The 22,065-nt window shown below is 37.5% G+C and overlaps 1 protein-coding gene across 7 annotated transcripts in view; it reads left to right on the top strand.

The window, feature by feature from the left end:
• Positions 1 to 22,065, top strand: part of FAM126A (family with sequence similarity 126 member A) — a 45,319-nt gene that overhangs the window by 8,210 nt on the left and 15,044 nt on the right. For all 7 annotated transcript variants that reach the window (XM_017823878.1, XM_017823883.1, XM_017823881.1 and 4 more), the window contains exons 2-7: positions 12,957 to 13,036; positions 13,919 to 14,020; positions 17,636 to 17,815; positions 20,633 to 20,713; positions 21,118 to 21,233; positions 21,567 to 21,662. In XM_017823878.1, coding sequence (XP_017679367.1) covers positions 12,986 to 13,036; positions 13,919 to 14,020; positions 17,636 to 17,815; positions 20,633 to 20,713; positions 21,118 to 21,233; positions 21,567 to 21,662 — 626 coding nt within the window. In that variant the 5' untranslated portion in view covers positions 12,957 to 12,985. The remainder of the gene's footprint in view (positions 1 to 12,956; positions 13,037 to 13,918; positions 14,021 to 17,635; positions 17,816 to 20,632; positions 20,714 to 21,117; positions 21,234 to 21,566; positions 21,663 to 22,065) is intronic.

The following is a 22,065-nucleotide window of genomic DNA, read 5'->3' as shown; positions in this document are numbered from 1 at the left end:
TTAGGAAGGTCTCAAAGAATGCTCTTAAAAATCAGGCCTATCTTGAGCAGAAGACATTGCGTGACTTAATGAGAGTGCAAATAAAAGAAACAGGAAAAGAAAATGAATGTACGCTCTGCTATTTTTCATCCTTAACTGTTTTCTGCTATCCAGTTGATATCAATATAAATTCCATAGAAACTTTCTGTTGTTGTGGCTTTGAAACAATGGCAGATTACTTGGTGATCCTGTTTACCCTGGAAATCTGAAATCAAATAAGAGTCTCTCCAGAACCTATGTAATTTGAGTTTCATTAGCATTTTATTTCTCTCTTGGAATAATTAATATTCCAAGCTTTAGATGCTTTCTTGAAGTGGGAACTTCTTACTTGAAAAGCTTTTTCATCTAACGGGATTTCAGTTTAAATTAATATGTCTTAAAATGTAAGACAATTAACCTATTTTTTTCTGCTTTGACACTATTATGCTTTTGGGATTTGACTTTTTTCTAAAATTACAGTGCAGAGCAAGACATCCAGGGTAGTAAATTGTCTGGGACTTCGAGTTTCATATACTCTGTACTACAGCATTTAAGTTATATGTGGCAATAGGACATTTCATGTATTAGATATCTTTTTTGAATGAGACAAAAGCGTGGGTCCTGATAATTTAAAAAATTTTAATTGAGAAGTCATGTTTTTCTGTAGCTTATAAAGTATTTAAAGAACTCACAAAATTGTTCTTAGTTGCTTTAAAATGCTTATCAAATGAATGTGTCCTGTCTGGTGAGTATAGCAGGCTCATGCAGGAGGGCTGTTGGGGGAAAGGGAAGGGATAAGAAAGAACGAGAGAACCGCCATGGAGAGATAAAGCATGTTTTTCCTGAAACTGTTTAACACAGCATTATGTGCATGTATTGATGGATAATTATCGACCACTAAAACTACGTCCTAAGAATATTTGCAGTATTGATGTACCCCTCTTCTGGAAAATGCACCTTTGTATAGCATTTTTTATTCTTCTGTGAAAATGAGCTACTAAAACACATTTCAATAGACTACCATAGACCTCCTTTGGTGTATTCCTAATAGCAAGGTTTCTGCTTTTCTCTCATGATCTTTGAGGAAATGGTAGAATAGTATACTGGAGATAATATTTTGCAAATATAAAGTTATCAAGATTGCTAATGCTGCTGCATTTGGTTGAGTTGGGTGATGGGATGCGTCATATCACTCATTTAAAATAAAGGCTTTGGCGTCAAAGTAAAATCAGACCCTTCGATTTTAGTTATATTTGGTCATATCTGATATTATTACACTGTATTGTAGATCTACCCTGGTAAAACACACCATAGTAGTTATGCTTGCAGCATACTAAGTTCTTTAAAGTCTGTTTCTGGATTATCGCAGTATTTATACCAAAAGCATAGTTTCATGCTTGTTTCAAATGCAGTGTGTTGGACTTTCTTAGCTACGTGTGGAAGCACTTTGAAAGAATAGTTCATATTTGTGGGTAAATGAAAACTTAAAAATGCTTGCAGAGAAAGAGCCCAGGTTTTAGAGGGAAACTTTAACTGGACATGTGCAGCTGTGCTGAAGGAGGGTATGATTTCAAAGGAGACAGAATTACCTTTAAACGGTTTCCATGCTAGTAGTACTATTTTAAAGTTTTTCGAATTTATAGCAACTAACTTTTGGCAAATGAAAATAAGTGTCCTGGTTAATTTTTGCAGTAGCCAGGAGGGGACATGGCCAGGACCTGGAGGTTATTCTGTAACATCTCACGTCACTGCCAGGGGGCAGAAGGGATCACTTCTGATAGAGTAAGCGTGGCAGAGGGAGTGGTTTGGGTGGCGCTTGTTCCAAGGCATTGTTCACCTATCTTGTGCACTTCTGTTATTGTTGCTGTTCATTTTCTTATTTCATTGCTGTTTCCAGTAAATTATTCTTATTTCAACCTGTGATCTTTACTTTTTGTGCCTTGAATTCTGCTCTCTAACCCACTGCAGTGGGGAGGGAAGGGAAAGGAGAGTCAGTGACTGACACGTGGTTTGGAGTGTTTCAGTGGGAATGCTAAATTGGAGAATACCATTCCTAAACCACGATAGCCTTATTTGGTGCCCAGCATGGGCAGAGAGTAGACTGTGAGTAGGAGGGATGCTGCAGTGAGCCTTGAAGCCTGGGGCACAGCCCTGGATGGAGCTGCTGCACGTGCAGATCTTGGTGGTGGTAACAAATAGTCCCACAAGAGCTTTGAGGGCTGAAATGGAGCAGGGTTCCACATAAACAACAGTTGAACATGGGTCAGCTGGGCCAGAGCAATTAGGCAAGGACCATTCCAAAAGGATGAGCAATAGCCTCTGTTGCCCTTAGCTGATCAATAGGAAGTCAGGTTCAGATCCATCAATCTGGAGCGGCAGAGACAGGCACTGAAAGGCTCCCAGTGTGGTGATGCAGCTGATCCTGGAGAAGCCAGCAGAAGCCCTAGGAAGAGTTTTTTCTTTGTGAAGGGCCAGGTGCCCTGGAATGGGTTTGCCCCAAGAGAGGAGCCCACGCTTTACCAAATAAGGCTGTCATGGTTCGGGGATGGTATTTCCCAATTTTGTGTTCCTGCTGAAGCACTCCAAACCATGCACTGCCTGCTCGCTCCCCTGTCCCTTCTTTCCTGCATCTGGATGGAAAGGTGAAGTGAAGGCACAAAAGGTAAAGATTACAGGTTGAGATAAGAACAACTTACTGGAAACAGCAGTGGGATGAGAAAATGAACAATAACAGCAACAGTATCATTAACAAAGTGTAAAAGATATATGAATGATTCACAGGTGGTTGCTCACCATGTGGAACTGGCACTGCCCTCCTGTTCCCTGCACCCACTCCCTCCTCCATGCTTACTTGACCAAGAGGGACCCCTTCTCTCTCTGCCCCCTGGCAGTGACCTGAGGTGATAGAAAATAACCTGTGGGTCTTGGCCATGCCTCCTCTTGGTGACTACAAAAATTAACCCTGTCCTGGCTGGAACCAGGACATAGGTCACTTCTGAAGCACCTGTAACATTTGCAACTCAGTTCTAGGTTTGTGGAACTCCTTCAGTTTTTTTGGAGGCAGAAGGAAGATTCAGTTGAAATGAAGTCCCAAGAGCTGCTGTGGGGCTTGTGTAGTATCTTCTAAAGTCAACCTCTGGCTTGCAGGTAGATGTCTCTGCTTTTCCAATTTGATGAGGTGCAGATACCTAGAGCAGGGTTGGAAATAGGCACAATCTCCTAAAATCTCATTCTCAGCCATCAGAGTTGGGAAGTTTTGGACAAAGGTCTTGCATTGTTAATGTTGCTGCTAAAAGTAAGTGAAGAGTATTAAAACTGGAAGGCGAAGAGCCTGTCAAACCCGTCTGTGAACTGAGTCTTGTTCCTTCTGATAAATCACTGCTAAATTTCTTGCCGGATGAATGCTGCTTCAGTTGTGCTAATTGAAACTACATGCTATAATGGTAGAAGGTGGTGAAATCATGCCTTTTACAGTTGATATTCAGAGATGAAGTAGAGCCCCTGCTCAATTCTCCACATGATTTTTAGGGCATTCTCAAGCTATTGTGTCACTGCATTGGTACCAAAAGTAATGCTCTGTGCTTTTGAAAAGACCATTGGTTGGTTAAAGACTTACCTGCAATACTGAAATTAAAGCTGCAACAGGATTATTCTCTCTGCATAGGTTATTGTATTTCACTGTTTTAAATTTGTCTTTGGGTTTTGGAGAAACTTCCTGACTTCATAGGGTTGTAGTGTGCTTTGGGCTTAGGGAACTAGGATGGGTGAGAACAGTCAGTTTACTTTGCTTGGGGTTCTGCAGAGAGCATTTCTGATAAGTGGGGAAGTTGTGCAGCACTGCTTTCCTTTACAGAAGTGGTAAGAGCACTGTACCATGTACACAGATGCTCTTGACACAACTTACAGGAGTCCTGATAGATAGAAAAACAGACAAAATTTAAAAAGCTTCCGTGTTCTTATCATACAGTCATAGAATAGCTTGGGTTGGAAGGGATCATTTAGTTCCAACTCCCCTGCTATGGGCAGGGACACCTTTCACTAGACCAGGTTGCTCAGGGCCTCATCCAACCTGGCCTTGAACACTTTAAGGATGGGGCATCCACAACTTTTCTGGGCAATCTGTTCAGTGCCCTCACCTTCTTCCTATTATCTAACCCTACTCTCTTTCAGTTTGCAGCCATTTCCCCTTGTCCGATCTCTACGTGTACTTGTAAAAAGTCTCTGAGGATAAAGAAGATAACTTATATCTCAGTACTGTGGAATTTTATGACTAAAACAAAAACTGGAACATATGTGTGGGTTAGGTCACTTGTGTAGTATTACCACACTGTTCCCTTTTACGCATTTCTTTTTGTTGTTTGGGTTATATTTGGTTAAGCTTGTGGTTGTACTCCTTTTAATATTACTTTAAATTCTACTTCCTTATGATGCATATAGTTATTATCTAGATCTTTCTTTGTGTATGTTGAACTTTAACTGTATTAATCCAGAATAAGTAAGGACTTACTTTACGACAAAACTTTTCAATTATGTGTATTTTATTTTATCCAAGACTGGGCTGTTTATATCTGTTCTTTTTTAAAGGGTCAATAAGATGTAAACAGGAATGTTTGCATGACATGGAACAAAAGTGACAACAAGTATATTTTAGCTGCTAAGAAAAACTGCTTTGAAAGTAATAGCTCTTACTTTGTTTTCCTATAATGAATGTAACTATTGGTATATTACAGATGATAGAAAAGCTAACATTTGAGGATATGCTCCAAATGAAATAGCTTGAAAGAGTAGGGGTTCTGCATGCCAGAGAATGGGATGTAACTGGCATAAGTTGGCTTACAGGTGGTCAGTTTTGACTGACTCTGTCATTGCCAGTATGGCAGTTGTACTTAAGGTGTGCTTTTGTGCAGAAGGCAACAGGGAAAAAATAGTAAAGGGGGATTAAAAAAGGCAGCAAGAAGGAAATAGCAAAGTAGGATGACAAACAAAATAAAGTTCAAACTGTGGAGGTTATTTCCTCTTACTTCATTTTGACACTGCACTGCTAGGGCTGCTTAAACAATATAGATCTGATTTACTATGGCTTGTATAAATTCAAGTGAATATGTCAGTGTGTGTAATCTGATATCTCTGTGCTGGTGACTTGTTCGACTGGCATGAGTCATTTGGTTGTCTTGGAAGAGTTATCTCCTTGGTAGTAAAGGGTAAATACTAGGTTAGTTGTGTAGAAATGTGGTTTGTAACTGCTGTTTGCTAATCTGAAGTTGAGCAAATCCAGGAGTCAAAGATCAGAATTAAAATATTCCAAAGCCTGTGCTATTAGGGATCTTACATTCTGCTTGAGGCTTTTTAGAAAGCTTTCATCATTATTGTTTTGGGTCCTGTGTGTCCATGTGACTAGGTGCCAGCATTGTAAATAGCCTTATGACCTCAACTGTATGTGCTTTGTTGGGGTTTTTTCCCCCTATTGACAGAATTGAAAGGTTATAGAAGTCTGAGTTATAATTTGATATGCCAAGTGTTTGATGCTTTGCAGCCTAGAAGCCTCCACACAGTATTCTATGGTACTGGATACTTTGCACTAGAAATAACTGCATTTAAACAGTTACTTATAGTTTCTATACAGTCTAGTTGAGGTATGCTTCTTTCTATAATTTTTTATATAATTTTTTTCCCCTTATTTGCTGTTATCAAAACTGAATCGAGGTCTCTCATCTGTGGCTGAATATTATTAGATCTATGATGTTTTAAAAAACTAATGGATATCATTCAGGACTTTTCCATTTGATGGGCAAATATCTACCATTTTGTCATATCCCAGATGTAAACTCTTCAAGAAGCACAGGTGCACAGGATCAGGATATCTTATTTAAATCTATGTCATGAAGAAGTCTATTGGCACCTGAACTCTAAGGTTGATGCTCCACACTGTCATCTAAAGTATAAGCTGCAGATAAGATGGTTCCTTCTATTATTGACAGAGAGGAGGGGAAAAAGGGAAGCAAAACTGAATGACGCCCTTGGCAAGATGAAATTAAAATTGACTGCAGTTTCAGTTCCTAAGGTTCAGTAATCTCTGCAAACCATGTTCAGAACAGTTACCTTTGTAAGGCTCACCACTGTATTGTGAGAAAGAATGCAGAAATTACCATACTGAATCACACCAGAATTTCTGAACCCTCAGTGTCTAACAGTGGCTGTAATAGAGGCTTAAAGGGAGACGAGAGGGGAAACTATAATTGTGTGCTGGGGGAGCAACTTCTGACTCCAGCTTTCTGAACTAGAAGAAATGCTTATGCATTTAGTGGCTGTGGATGGATTCTTCCATGGATTCTTTCAGATGGCGGGTTTTTTCTGTGCATTTATGTGTTGGACCTCAGTGCATACTTCCTTCACGTTGTTTTTGGTAACTCCTGTTTCTTTTGAGCCTGTCACCTATGGTTGGACCTAATACTCATCTGTCATTTTAGGAATTTGCTTGAGCCTTGCTTGAGTGATGCTTTGGTGCACCATAGCTATCTTGTTTTACACTGAAGATAGCAATTATCACAGAATATTTGATACCAAGTCTTTGAGCACTGTTTGCATTTTTATATTTGAATAGAGCATGTGACTGTTTCAGGCTTAGCACAAGTTTTTGGTTTTTTGTGGAAGTTTGAAAAATGCTAAGAAGTCAGACCTGGCCTTTATGGTTTCTGGAACCCGTCAGAGTGGCTTTTGGGAGTCCATGGTACCATCTGTTTCTTTTCTGAAGAGACTTCAAATGATTTGCTACCCATTACTCCACCATTACAAGTATCTAGACAGAACAGCTTGACCATATTCAAATTTGTATAGTAAATGAGCAGATCCCTGTATCACTAGAACGAGTGATAATTAGCATCAGGAAAATATATCCTCCTCTTTGGCAGTTTAATCAAGAATACACTTGCCTAAGTGCTGCTTCCTGTTTGAGGGTTACCAAGGATTGTGTCTTGGTCTGTGAAACAAGTGGAAGAGAAAAGGGTTCAACAATGTGAATTTTAAGTGTAGGCTGTAGTCCTTAAGTGAACTTGATGTATCATGTAGAGGTGACTAAAAGTCTTTTAATACTACTTGTACCACTTCAAAGGGTAAGAAAAGTTGTGTCCTAATTGGCCCTTCCTTACTTCTGTATGCAGACTACTATAGAACAGAAGATCAACATGTACTAGGGACTCAATCTTTTATAGGTCTGATACATCCTAATGGAATGGTCACAAGTTTACTTTATTCCTATTCTGGGATGAGCTGACAAATTTAGGTTGTGGTTCATAAATAGCTTAACTTTCTGCTCCGTGTTTCCTTTAGGCTAAAAATTTTTTTCTTAGCAAATAATACAGACTTCCAAGAAGATACTTTACAGATTAGGTAAGGGCCCAGTATATGCTTTTTCTCCTCTTCCAGCAATTCCCAGAGGATGGGACTTAAGCAGTTTTTGGCTCCTGGTTTTGTTTTTTCCAGCTCTGGGATTTCCCGTAGCAAATATCTAATGATGTGGTTTCAGAAGGTCAGTTCTGCAGAACTCAAGAGTTCATTCTTCATCCAAGTCCAGCCTCCTTGTACGTAATCCAGATTTCATTTACACACATGCATTCCATGGATGAATTCTACAAAGGCTGGGTAGCTTTAAAGAGCAAGAAAGCCACCTATTGTGAGAATTTATTTTTAAAGAAAAATCTGTGCATGTGTTATCTGTGATTTCATTAAAGCTATTATTTGATATTATTGTATTAAAGTCTTGAGTGACAGGTATGAAAAAGCAAAGCCATTTAAGTAGATGGAGGCATTAGTAAGTTTGCCGGAGAATATGTCTTGGCTTGCCCTCTGCCAACTCAATGCATAGCAACTTTTTTTCTCTATTCTATTAAAAACAGTAAATTCAGTAAGTTCCTGGTGAGTTTTTGCCGTAATAGGGGAAAGAAAATTACCTTCTGGAGGACTTTGTAGGAAGTGCCTTCTAAACGAGACTTGTTTTTGTCAGATAAACTTGCTTGGTCTCTTATTCAAGTTATACTGTTCATCTTGAAACAAAGCAAAAATTGATATCTCCCATGTAAGGAGACTTTTATTATTGTATTAGAATAGAGCCAGATGAATTAGCAGCTCTCAGAGGCTGCTTAGTACTTGGGAACAGATCCAGAGAACAGTCTTACCTCAATCTATATCAAAACAGATTGCAGACTTTGAGTGGAAAGTAAGTTAGACTGATTCTTCTCAGGTTAATATTGGAGCTCAAGCTGAATATGTCCTAGGGTTTCAGTGTTAGAGATTAATAAGGGCTCTATGATTTTAGGTACCCTTACTTTAAATAGGGGTTTTAGGAACAGTAATTATAACAGTTAATAATAATTAACAGTGTTAATTATTATTTAGTATAAATCCTATATTTTGCAGCTTATCCAAGTTGAGAATCTTGTGGAAAGTACTCCAAAGCACTTTTAACTCACAGAGCATAAACAAACAGATTATATTAGCCATATAAATAATTAGTCATGTATTAGCTAGACTGCAGAAGCTATTCTTGCTTTCATCATGTGGCAAATGTGAAGGTAAGACCTGCAATGAAAGAGTGTCACTTAAAAGTGACTTTACTTCATGTATGATATAAGCTAAAAATATATATGAGTCTAATAAAAATTCAACAGAGATGAACCACCTGACTGTTACTGAGCTGCATCACAAGTGTTTTAGTGGTATCATTTTAATAATTGAGTCTTCTTCCTCTTTCTCATAACAATCTTCATCAGGACATCCAAATGACTCTGCCTCAATCTTTTGGAATGAGAAGCATGGGGACATTTGAAGCCGCTCATCAGTTTTAATCAAAGTATTGTTTGATTTGTGGTGACAAAAGCAAGTTGTTTTTAAAGAAATTCTCGAACTCCACTCATTTGAAGTCTTTGCAGGGACTTAGCAGGAGGAGATCAAGGAAAAAAATTCATTTGAAGGGAATTACATGCCAGTGTACCTTAAAACAAGACTTTCTTTGGAGAAATGCTGTGTTGTGCTTGCTGTGTTATTTGAATTTTCATTACAGTTTTGGTACTTATAAAATACATTCCTAATATAATTTTACTCTTTTTTTCCCTCCAAAGTAGCAGGTATTTACTTTATCCCCTTTTTTGCTTTAATTCTATAGTGACTGGGACATCTAATGCTTACAGTGGCCTATATCTTGCAGTTATATCCACTGAAACAAAGCTGTAATTAAGGCATGCTTTTCTTAATCCTTTGGGGATTTTTTTTCTGTAATAGATTAACAGATGCTATAAATTAAGCCTTACTTTGGCCCACTTTGTGTTAGAAATTTCATTTTAGAGTTACTTTTTTAAACTTTCCGTGGGCTCTAGAAAAAAATTGTATTAACTGAAATTTGTTGATACTTGTTTTAGAACAGTCTTGGGTTTTCCATCTCTGTCCACACATTGTTGCAGTTCAACTTGATCTGTTATTTAACTAGGACAAAATGTGGCAATCCTCAGTAAAGTGGTAGGTTGTCTGCCTGTTTTAATAGATCCCACACAGCTGATGTTGTAATTGAGGCTTTTTTCCTTCTGGGAGAGATCAGTCTTTGTCTTCACAAAAAATAAGTGTAAAGTTGGAGTTCTTATTTGTGACACTCAAATGTGTGTTGCTGTGGGTGCATATGTGCTTGAGGTTAAATGGGTATATATGCATTTTTTAAATGCATGAAGGTAAAATAAGGACAGTCTATCTTCTGTGCATTTCAACTGCCTTAACTCTCAATGGAATGCCTCTGCAACTTTAAAAATCAAAGACCTGATCAGCAAAACCTTTGTCCCGTTTCTTTTATCTCAGCTTTTTTATAGATTTCTCTGGGAACATTTAATCTTAAAATAGTGCTTGATGGATCAGTAGAAATAGGTGGAAAAAGTGCATCTCTTGGATAAATGTGGTATCAACTATGGACTTGGAGTACCCAAGACTCCTCTGGACTCTTAAAAATCATGGTTTTCTTGCTTTGAACAGTTAATACTAGGGCAGGTATTTGTGTTATTAATGGGGCTTGGTAGGGAATGGTTACTATTGTTAGCTGTGCTGAAGCATGAGATGCTGCAAAAGCCTTTGTCTGCCTTCACAGGACTGAAAATAGGGTTAGTAGATTGGGATTCTGTAGAAACTAAGGTGGTTACTTCAATAATTGTAGTAGGACTAGCCTTTTTGTTTGTTAGCAGACAGTATTATCCTTAGAAGTCTCACTTCATAGCAGGGTTTGACACAGTCTATGCAGAATACTGAGAGGCCACTCATCTGTATTGTCATTGTTATATCTTCAGAGACTATCAGTGCTGATCAGAAAGCCTTGGAATTTAGCCAGATGAATAATCTTCATGACAGTCCTTTGTTGATGCAGGATGACAGAATGGCTGAGGTTTGAATGGATCTTTGGAGATAATCATGAAGTTCAACCTCCTTGGCTCGAAGTAGTGAAAATTGAAACAGGTGGTTTCTCAGGATTTTATCCAACTGGGTTTTCAATGTCTCCAAGGCTGGAGACTCTTCAGCGACTTTGAGTGACCTGTTACATTGTTCAATAACCATTACATGAAATTACATTTAAACCCTTTTTCAGTGTATTTCATTTTGTGCCCATTGCCTCTTGTCCTGTCACAGGGACAGCAGTGGGAAGAGCTTGGCTCTGTCTTCTTTACTCCTTTCCCTCAGGTAATTATCTACATTTCATAAAATCCTCATGAGCCTTCTCTTCTCCAGGCTTAACAGTGCCAGCTCTCTCGGCCTCTTCTCATGTGAGAAATGCTCCAATTTGTCTGTCAGCTATGTGGCCTTCTCCCAAACTATTTCCAGTATGGGCATATATCTGTTGTGCTGGGAAGCCCAGGACTCCAAATGTGTCTTACCAGCACCCATCACAGGGAAGGATCACTTCCCTTGAGCTGATGGTGATCTGGAGGCTGTTGTCCGTCTGTGCTGCAAGGGTGGGTGTGGCTGGCTCATGTTCCCCTTGTTCATGGGCCCTGTGTGTGCTGGTGCTTGCATTTTTTTCCCAGGAGTAGGACTTGGTACTGCCTTTAAACTTCCTGAGATACATGTGTTGGCTCACACCTCCTGTCCATTGGTGTCCCTGTGAACGGCAGCACATCCCGCTGGGCTATCAGCCTCTCCTCCTGGTTGAACATGCTGAGGGTGAGCTCTGTCCCATCATTCATCTTCATTAACAAAGGTGTTAAATCGTCCTGCCCTGGGTATTGACCCCTGGAGTTCACCAGTAAGGCCAGGTGTCCAACTGGGCTTTGTGCACTGGTGACAGCCCTTTGATCCTGACACTTGAGGCAGTTTTCTGTGCTCTGAGATCCAGAGTTCCTGGAGGCTGCTCTTGCTGGTAACAACAGAAGCAAAGGTGGTAGTGAGTACCTTGGCCTTTTCTGTGTGTCCTGTCAGCTGGTCCTCTGCCTAATTTAGTCATGGTGCCCTAGTCTTCCTGTTGCTGATGATATTTTTCCAAAACCCCATGAACCATTCTAGAACATTCTTGGTCCTCCTCCTTGCTTTGATCCTTCTTGGATTCCTGTGTTCTACTATGTCATTGTCATTGCAGCTGTGTCTTCCCTGACCTTGACGTCACTGGCCAGTTTTTCCATGTTTGTAATTATGATGTTTAGCGCAAGTGAGGAAAGGGAGGCACAGAAGTCTCTGCTTGCATACACTATTATTGTGTATTAAAATGATTCAAGAAGTTGCTGGACAGCCTGTTTAATTTTATTCCTTTTGACATGCATGTCTCAACAATCATTTCCTCACAACCCTGCTTTTGGTCACTTTCTCTTTAAGTAAAGCCTTACATAAGTTTGTTTCCCCCTCTCCCCCTCCACCTTGCTTTGAAGGGTTATAGGGAGCTCTCACTATTATCATATTTAGTTCTTCTCCCTTCAGGCTTCTTAAAATTTTCTCTATATATTCCACTACAGTCTGTATCTCAGAACAAAATATTTGTATTTTTGTTACACAAGACAGTTATTCCCTCCCATCATTTCCTTGTTTATCATTCATTGACAGCCCACACTTTTGATATCAGTACTTCAAAACTAATTTTAAATTGCTGAAGCAAAACTTGAGAGGATCTTCCATGACTGAACATTTCACCAAGACAGTGCTACTTTTTTCCTTAGATGAGTATTTAACTTTGTCACTGTTTGAAATCCATGGTCACAATTTGGGTAAACTAGCAGCACATTTTTTTAAACTTCTAGTAGTTTTGTATCTTTATGATATGTTGCTCTTTTGTTTAAGAATAAGCTGCTTCAAGGGAAAGTTGTTTTTAAGTGGCTTCTCAAAATCGAAGAGAAATCAGAAATTAATTTCAGAAGCCACTCTGCCTTTCTTGTCTTCAAGTCCTAGTACTGATAATTTTGCTCTGTCTGAGATTGGACAGAATGCTGGGCAAGGAAGTCTGTCTTAGGCTCATTGTCTTGCAGTTGCCACAGTGGGGGAGGATTGAAAGGTTTTCCATCCGCCTTTATTTCAGTGACCTTTTCCAAGTTGGAGTAGGAGTTGACTAGGAAAAACCTAAACAGTCGTTTCTCTTCAGTGAGAGAGACTCAGTTTTCTCTTGAGTTTTGTAAGCTGAAAAATAAATTGAAATTGAGAAGATAATATTTCCTGTTTTCAAAATGCCATTTCTGCAAATCTTTGACTTATTGAGCTTCCCACACAATTCATACTTGGAATTTATTAAACTGCTGTATGTGAAGACTCCTGTGTTTAATGCTTCCAGCAGCTTGCGTGAGGTAGAATAAAAGTTCAAAGTAATGTTAGCATGTGAAATGTTAACAAGTAAAAGCATGAAAAGATTCTTTAACCATTCACAGGGACTTAATTTTCATTATCTGCTTAATGCAGTGACTGTAGTTTCCACAAACTCTGTTTCCTTGCTCTTTCAGGCTGAAGGTTTGGAAACGGATGTTGGAAGATGTTAGCTGTGGATACTGGGGTTGTGGAGGAGTGGTTATCAGAGTTTAAGGTAATACGTTCTCATATATTTTGTCAGTAGTGTTTGAATTGCTGCTGGAGCAGTATGCAGGACTGCTTGATTCCTGTAGAAAACAAAAAATAGTAACCTTGGGTTTTGCTGAGATCGTGTGATAAATACAAATGTCTGCTTGAAAAGATTTTTTTTTATTTCGTTGCCTCCTGGAGGATGACATACTTCCTGATACAGAGCAGTGAAAATGTGTATCATAGATGAATGGTTTTGTTGGTTTGAGTACTAGACTTGACTATAGGTTTTGCTGCTGGTACATAGGTCTGCTTAGGTACACTGGGAATGTGTTTTCCTATCTGTATAGTGGAGTATAATCTCCTTTGAAGGACTGCAGGTAAGTACTGTAAGAGCTATGTTAAGTTTAAATATACAGCTTCCGAAGGGCTGTTAAAAATATTAGATTTTTACCTTCTTGAGTACTGGCAGAAAATACGTTTAGTGTTAGAGAAGAGCTGTTTGCATTAACTGGAATTTGTGTTCTTGCAGAGTAAACTGTATCTGGTAATAATGTTCACTGCCTGTGTACAGTCAGTCTTGAGAACTCCTTGAAGTATGGATCTGAAAACTGTTAAGTTTCATGGTACTGACATTTCAAGTGAAATTTCAGTGAAGGTTGCACTTCTGAAACTCTTGGTTTTTTAATCTATTTTGCCATCTACTGTCATTACATTCTGTATAAAACTGCAAAATGATAGAATGCAGTGTGTCTTCTGGCAATGATTTCCATAGTAAGGATTTCTTTACAAAACAAGTTTTAGTTTATAGTTAAACTCTGATAAATAGTAACTTGCAATGAAAAATTGTTGTGGAAATAGCTGTTATATTTTAGTGATAAAATTGCTTATAATATTTTTATTTCAGACACTGCCAGAAGCATCCATATCCAGCTATGCTACCAGTTTGAAAGACAAGACTGCTTTGATTTCATCTCTTTATAAAGTAATTCAGGATCCACAGAGTGAAGTAAGTATATTGGATTTCTCACCCAAAATGTCTGGCACAACGCTAGCAGAATAAAAATGAGACCTTGCATGCTAGTTAATTGTGTTCTAACTACATGAACTACAGAACTACATGAAGAGTTTCCTTCAAAATGTTTGTTCTTAGCAATGACATACTATCATGGAAAAAGAGAATCATAAGTTTTGTAACCTGATCACAGCTGAATTTGTAGATCCCACTCATGGACTTCAGGACTTGGATATAGAATTGAGAAATATATTAAGGAATTTGAGAGATGTTTGAGTCTGACAGAATTCTTTCTGTAATTGAATGTGAATCTATAGATGTCAGAAGCTTGTCTGCTACAACCCAAGAGAACAAAGATAGGTTTGTGATCCTTTTGTTGTTGTTTGAAATACATACAGTTTAAATACATGGATTTATAAATTGGATGTACCCTTGCTGAAATAATGGAAAATATGAAAAAAATTGGGGGGAGGGGGGCAGATTAGCACAGTACTTGTACCAGAATAGGTTCCATATCCCATGACTGCCCTTGTTTTAAAGTATCTGGGTGAATTCAGAACATGCTGAGCTGGGATTAGCTGTGTGTTGACTCACTTTCTATGGTCCAGCAAACCTTGAGTGTATTATTTTAAGATTGCAACAAGTCCTTATTTCCTCTTCTGAAAAGGCCAGCAATAAGGCACCTTTTCAAAGTTTGAGATTATGCCAGCAATAAAGGTGAGAGGATAAAACACTTTCAGTATATACATTTTTAGAGAGAATGCTCATAGTGAAACTCTCAAGTTGTCCAGCAAAGAAGAAATGTAATTTTTCTTTGCTGCTCAGAAAGGCATTCGGAGTTATTCCAACTACTGAGTCAAGCCTGTCTGGTCTTCAGAATGCATATCAACATGTAAATTAATCTGTTGAGTCTCCCTGTTGATAGCCAAATTAATATTTTCATATGTTCTTTGATTTCTTACTACTTCTGGCTATCACTAGGTTTCTCAGGGACTTTAGTAACAGGGTGCTACTGCAAATTCTGCTTGAAAAGGTTGTTGGGATAATTCCAGGGGCAAGGTATTGAGGATTTCCTTGTTAGTGAGACTTTGAATTAAAATGAAAAACCAGTGCTGACACTGTGTTGTGCTGCCTTGGTAAAAAGTTCTCAAGTCTTCATTTGGACCGTTCTCCGAGTAGCTGTCCCTTTGTGGAAAGGGTTACTTGGAGCTTTCCACATTGTGAAAATAATTATGAACTAGCAGTTAAAAAGACAAGTAATATTTTTCAACTGTTATTTGAGATCTGTTAGCTGCATTGTGTAATGGCATCTTGCTATACAGTGTGGGGTATGTGCTGTCCTTTCTTACCTCACGGATGTAATGCAAGGGGGGAGGATTAATGCATGAACACTACAGATACTGCTGAGATTGTACACCTTTGAATATATGTACTTCTAATATAATTGTCAGTACTGTAAAATTGTGAATTATCTTGTTTTGGGGAATGGATGTATTTTTTTAAGCATTTGAAAAGTAATCACATGTATTTGCATCTGTAACTGCATTTTCCTGTTGGTTCATGTTTGCTTTTCATATGGGTTATTTTGGTTTTCTTTTCCAAAAATTAATAATCCATTTTTGAGCTAAATGAACTGCTTGTTCAATATCCACTTCATAGTAGCTTTGTTAGTAAAGACTTTGTTATTTACTTTTGAGCTCCTGGGCCACTGCTAGGTGAAAAATGTAATTCAATAAAAGGAGAGTCTTCAGTAGACGTGAAGATTTAAAAGACTTCTAATTGACTCAAGACTCCAACAATAATAAATAAATATGTGAGGTTTGTTTTTTCACTGTCGCTGTCCTTTTAGATAGAAGCCATGCAGACATTTGCATTAGGAAATAGTTTTTTGAATGTGTGACACATTTGGATGGAGCTTAAAAGGAAGAGGGATGAAATTGCTTGGACATTTTGTTCCAACACTAAAATATTTTTCAGTCTAGATACTTTTTAGGAGTGCTTGGTGTAAAATGATATCTTGAAATGGCAACAATCATTAGTGCATTTTGATATTAGGTTGTAGCATGTGGTGGCATTTCGAGGAAGAAAATCTGGTTTTGTACTGATTAGGCATTTAAATGTGCTGATACAAAGCTGTCTCAACAGAGATAACGATGTAAACATGGATACCTGTCATAGCTATTTATGTGCCTTTTAAATTTCAAGCACATCATTCAGAACTGATATTTCATTATGGGAAGCATGCAAATTATGGGAAATATGTAAGCAAATTATGGGAAATATGTAAGCTGGACAGTAGTTCTGCTGGTAAAGTTTTCTAGAAAGATCTTTGCTATACTATTAAAACTGATGACTAGTTCAGCTTGGCATGGCTTTTTTGCCTGTAGATTTTAGATTACTTACAGATTTTTCACATATGATTTTTCCAAAGTGAAACTATATCTGTCAGAAGCTAAAACTTCCTCCTTTTTTTGAATGGATGAGATTGTCCCAAATTACTTCTTAAAAAAGAACCAAAACCTGCTAAGATCTTTCAGTTTCAGAAGTAACTTTATGAGGTAAGAAATGTTGACTCGACTTTTTGTTCAGGAGGAAAAGCTTAGGAAAGCAATCAGATTTTTTTGTAGCATGATCTGGTGGTTTTGCCTCCTTTGCTGAAATATAGGGCACAATATAGAATTGGGTTTCTTACTTTTCTGAAGACTTGTTCCAATAAAACTAGACAAACAGCAGAAGAACTGAATTTAGTAGTTCATCTGGCTTTGAAAGTGCTTACTGTTTTCAACAGTATTTTCTACTTGGATTAGGAAATTTCTTAATTTCCATTCATTGACGCATGATGGTTAACACAATGCTTCATCCTATAGCAGAGGTAGGTGGTAGCACAAGAATGCATATTAAATCAAGACATACAATGCAAGCTGATTGCTTAATTGTTTTTAAGTCTTTTTTTAACTTGATCTAACTCAATGTATTACTTCCAGTTCAGTATATTACATCCAGCTTAACAAATTTGATTCTAAAATTACTCTTGAGGATTCCCACTTCTGTCTCAAACATATAAATACATGGAATTTTCTAGAAGATTTTAATGAGAGTGGGAAAATTACTTAGTTATTGTAATATTTAAGTGTTAATATTGTAATGATAATATTGTAAAATTTAAGTGTTACGCAGCTTTTCTCACTAGGTGGGGAAAAAGCTTCCAGCAATTTGTGTGTATGCTCTTGGAGTTCTGGAATAGCAAGACCTTTAGTTCAGGTACTTTTCCTGTATATTAAAGATATTGAGAGCATGGTATGAGGTTTGTGATAACAAGTATCCTCTATTTATGCCTCTGAGGCCAGAGGAAGTGAGCAAAAAATGAACGAAAGTGGCCATTGGAATTCTTTCTTCATGTGGGATGGGTGGCTCTACTTTTATCATCCAAAAGTATGCTACAAGGATGGAAATTGTGTAATGTGAATCGGACAGTTATTGTATCAGTCATTGCCTAATAAGTAAAATGGAATTTTTATCAGTTTACAGTTTTATCTAAAGGATTAATCCAGACAAAATTGCTGATTCTTGTAATGTTTTATTCATTCACAATTGGAACTTCTGTTTCAGCTTCTGGAGCCGGTTTGCCATCAGCTGTTTGAGTTCTATCGCAGTGGTGAGGAACAGTTGCTACGGTTTACGCTGCAGTTTCTGCCAGAATTGATGTGGTGCTATCTTGCTGTCTCAGCCAGCAGAGATTTGCAGAGCAGTGGGTGCATAGAGGCTCTTCTCCTGGGAGTTTATAACTTGGTTAGTATTTGTATGTCATTCAGACCTAAAATATTAGTGTGCTTCCAGGGATACCGTGGAATGTTTTACTAGGGAATAATTAACAGTTTTGTTTCAGAATTGAAATGAAGTGATTGAGTATTGCATTTTGACACTTGAAATGGGTGTCCGTGTCAGAAATCTGCAACATGAGCTTTTATTCTTTGGTCAGTGTTTTTTCTGTCCTTTCTGTGGTTCTTAATTTTTTTTGTTACTAATTTCTTTGTGTGGTTATTAAACTCACATTCTGCTTGAGAGCTTTTTGAGTCACTACTTTTGAAGTGGTTGCCCATATTTTCCGCAGTATTTTGACTATCTTGACTAAAACCACAAAAAACTCTGTCAACAAATTCTTAGTATTTGACTGCTGAACAGATTACCTAGCTTTTAGAAATTAAAGGTCTCCATTTTGAAATAACTTTGACATTTTGAAAATATTTTATATGAAAATATCCTGTTTGATGCTAAATTAATGCTATGAAGAACAGAATTAATAAGGAACCTATAAGAGCCCCACATTTTAGTATTTTTATGGTTATTATAAAAAACTCAGTGTAATTATGTCCACTGGCATTCTTGTCAGTGTAGTTTGTATGTTCTGGATGTTCTAGGAAGGCTTTTTGGGAAGTGAAAAGAGTGATGAACTTGGTTGCTTCTTCCCATTCTGAAAATCTGGAGAAGGTGGCTGCTATCCTCCTTCTAGAAATAATCACAAGTGTCTTTACCAAGCAAGTGAAAACCTTTTTTTCACCCAGGAATCCAGTTAAAAAGACCTGAGCCCTTATATTCTACTCCTCTTTGGGTGCAGAGTACAGGCTTTGTGTGCTTTCTTCGTGCTTAGTTGTATCTGACAAGGACACTCCTGGAAAGCATTTGATGTGTCTTATGCCTTAAGTCAGTTCCCTCCTATATTTCCATTATGAAGTCATCTAAAACGGTTGACGGATATGGCTATAATCACTTGTTTTTCTCCTAGAAGAGATTACATTTACAGTTAATCTTAAAACCAGTTAGTCCAGTAACATCATCTCTTAGCTATGAACAGTTTCTTTCTCAATTAGTAACTTAGCTCTCCATCTCCAGCTGCTTGAAGTTGTAAGAATTTTACCACAAGCTTCTGTAGGAAGCTGTAGATCCAGGTGGCTTTGGGAAACTTTTTTCCTCTCCTTCTGCTTTAAGACAGAATGAATGCTTATGCCAAAATAATGCCACGTTACTCATATAAAATTTGTAATTTAAACAATCAAGATGGTGTTGTTCTTCAGTATACAAGATTGAAAAGGTAGTATGTGACCTGCTTAGATACTTTTTTTCTCTTTAACCGGCTACTTTGTTTTCAAAAACAAGAGGAAATATGTAGCCTAATACAAATAACAATTCTTCTGTAAATTGTATATATAGTGGCTTTTGGAAACTTGAGGGAATTAACATGTTCAGTAGGAATCCTGCAGTTTCTTACTGAAGGAAAATGAAAAATTAAGTATTGCTCAGAATAATTTTAAATTCATTCCGTTGTGAGGGGTATGGAATTACTGTGGCTGAACCTTGAGATCATGAACTGTTTTTTTTTCTACCTTCAGCTTAGACACATAACAATAGTAGTGCACATAGTTGAAAGTTTTTGCTTTCCTGGCTGTAGGTATCAGGGTTTTTTAATATGCTTCAGATCTTGAAATGTACTCCTAAAGCTTAATTACAAATCTGATTAGAATGAAGAATACAAATATTGTTATTTTTGGATTTTTAAAGTTTGGATATGGCCAGCTTCTTTACTCTTCTCCTGTATATTGAGGAAAATGTTTTCCATATTGATGCAGAAGCAATATTGAAAACTAAAGTATAAGTGGAGTGGAGGAGATGTGTAGCTTTTCAGAAGGAACAGCTCTGTATGCCTTTTTGATACTTTTCATTCTTCATTTACTGCTTCATATTCTACTTTTAAGACATAAGTTTTAATTATTACTATGTGAAGTCAGTCCTTCAGCCTTCCAAGGCATATGGGTGATAGGAGACACTGAAGCTTCTCTCTAATCAGTACTTCTGGATATATGGAATCTACTGCTGAAATTTAGAGAAGAAGAAATAAAATCTGGTGTGTGGTGTTGGTTATTGATCAAGCCTGCTTTGGATCTTCCAAAGTTTTTTACTTGAAATACTTCAGTGCTCTTCTGTGGTACATAACCACATCTTGTTTTGCCTTACCCATTGCTTTCTGTTAACTTAGAGGAGTGAGAAGTCTGCCAGCATAGTGCTATGGTTGCATCTTTCAAGAAAGTAGCTTCTCCAAGGCTTTGCATTCATGCTTCTTTTAATTCCATACTTACAGAGAGAGTTAGCAGACTTGGCTTTTGCAAATGCTATGCTGTCTGCTGTTGTCAAACCATATGAGGCTGCAATCATTCATTCCAGAGCTGTAATATTTCCAAAAACAAATTACTCGTAGAGTCATTACTTGATGGTTAAATAGTTTTCAGAACAGAATTACTGAGCATTAACCTTTACAATTAGCAAATAGTGTATAATTAAAAAAAAGATAATGCTGTTTAAACATGCTGAGATTTCCTGTTACTGTTTTTAAGGTGGATTATGTATGCAAAATGCATGGGCCCTTTGCTAAGTCATTTGAATAGTTTTCAGAAACAAACCAAACGCACTGTGATAGAAAGCAAATAGATAATTTCTAGCTTGTAGCTCAAATTTTTATAGTATCCCTATCTTTCCCTATAATAATATCTAACGTTTTGGGGTGTCTGGTTTCTGCAGTACAGTGTAACCACCGGTATCTTCTGTCTTTTTCAGGAGATAGTTGACAAAGAGGGACATAGCAAAGTGCTGAGTTTCACAATTCCATCTTTGTCCAAACCTTCAGTCTATCATGAAGTAAGTAACATACACAAAGTGAAGTTGTTATTGATTGGGAAGGTAGAATGCTTTGAGGCCCTTTGCTAAGAATAAAAGTGAAAATTAGTTTTAGCATGTTGCATGGTGACATAGGAACATGTTTCTCAGACTGCCGAGTGCTGGTAACTCTCTCTGAGGCTTCTTCAAGGCTGAATAGTCATAACTGCATAGTATCCATGCACCAACTGTATCTTTATTCTGAAACCATATGCCTTTTCTGGTGTAAAATGACTTCTCAAATCTAAGACAGCTAAGCAGTCAATTAATCTTAAGCCTGTTAAAAATTTATATACAAATATGGGTATGCTGATCGTTGTCTATTTTTACTTGCATTATAACAAGATTTGGGGTGGACATGTTTTGAGTGACCCTTTTTCCTTTAGCCTTCCAGCATTGGCTCCATAGCTCTCACTGAAGGAGCTTTGTCTCAGCATGGTTTGTCCAGGGTTGTGTACAGTGGACCTCATCCTCAAAGGGAGATGCTTACAGCGCAGAACAGGTGAAATTGTATAATAGGATTTTGCTTGAGAATCAATAATGGATCTTAACTTCTTCTAATTTTTAGTATAATTGTAGACTGAAGGTGGATAGGTGTTAAGCTGTGTTTTGTGGTGTGGTTTGTTTTGTTGTTTTTAAACGCATGTAAATGTAGATGCAGAAAGACTAGCAGGGCATATTACTACATGAAGAGGAAAAGCTTATTCAGTTGTCAATTTTATTGAAACAAAATACCAAATATGTTTAAATAAGTCTTGGAAATTTTCATATAAACTTGTTTCCTCTTAAAAAATAAAATCAGTAATGTAATACTGATGTTTCTTATAAATCCCAGGTTTGAAGTGCTGACTTTCCTTCTGCTCTGTTACAATGCTGCCTTAAGCTACATGCCTGCAGTGTCTCTTCAGTCATTGTGTCAAATTTGTTCAAGGTAATTTCTGTAGGCTGTTTACACTTAAAATGGCATTTTCAACTTGAAATGCAATCAGTTTGGCTTTCTTTTTTTATGAAAACAAGCTTTGTGTTCCCAAAGGCTGCTTTTAAACTTGACTTCATAAGTATTTACAGATGCATTATTTGCTTTCAAAGTATCTCCTATATAACTTTGTTTTGGGATCTCAAAGTGGGGAAACAATAACCTGGTTTATATGCAGATTAAGCTTCTCCCCTTAGTGGAGAGTTCAAATAAAATGAACTATTTGTTCTTAATATCAGTAGTTGTAGTTGTGTTAACTAAAGAAAACAAGAAACGTCTTTTAAAAGTGTGGTAAATTTTGCATTGCAAGTTTACTAAATATATTTGAATGCTCTTGAAGTTGAATTATATTATATAT

Source organism: Lepidothrix coronata, unplaced genomic scaffold (genome assembly GCF_001604755.1).
Source record: "Lepidothrix coronata isolate B3197 unplaced genomic scaffold, Lepidothrix_coronata-1.0 Scaffold106, whole genome shotgun sequence".
Taxonomy (NCBI): Eukaryota; Metazoa; Chordata; class Aves; order Passeriformes; family Pipridae; genus Lepidothrix; species Lepidothrix coronata.
This window is presented reverse-complemented; position numbering and strand designations above follow the sequence as displayed.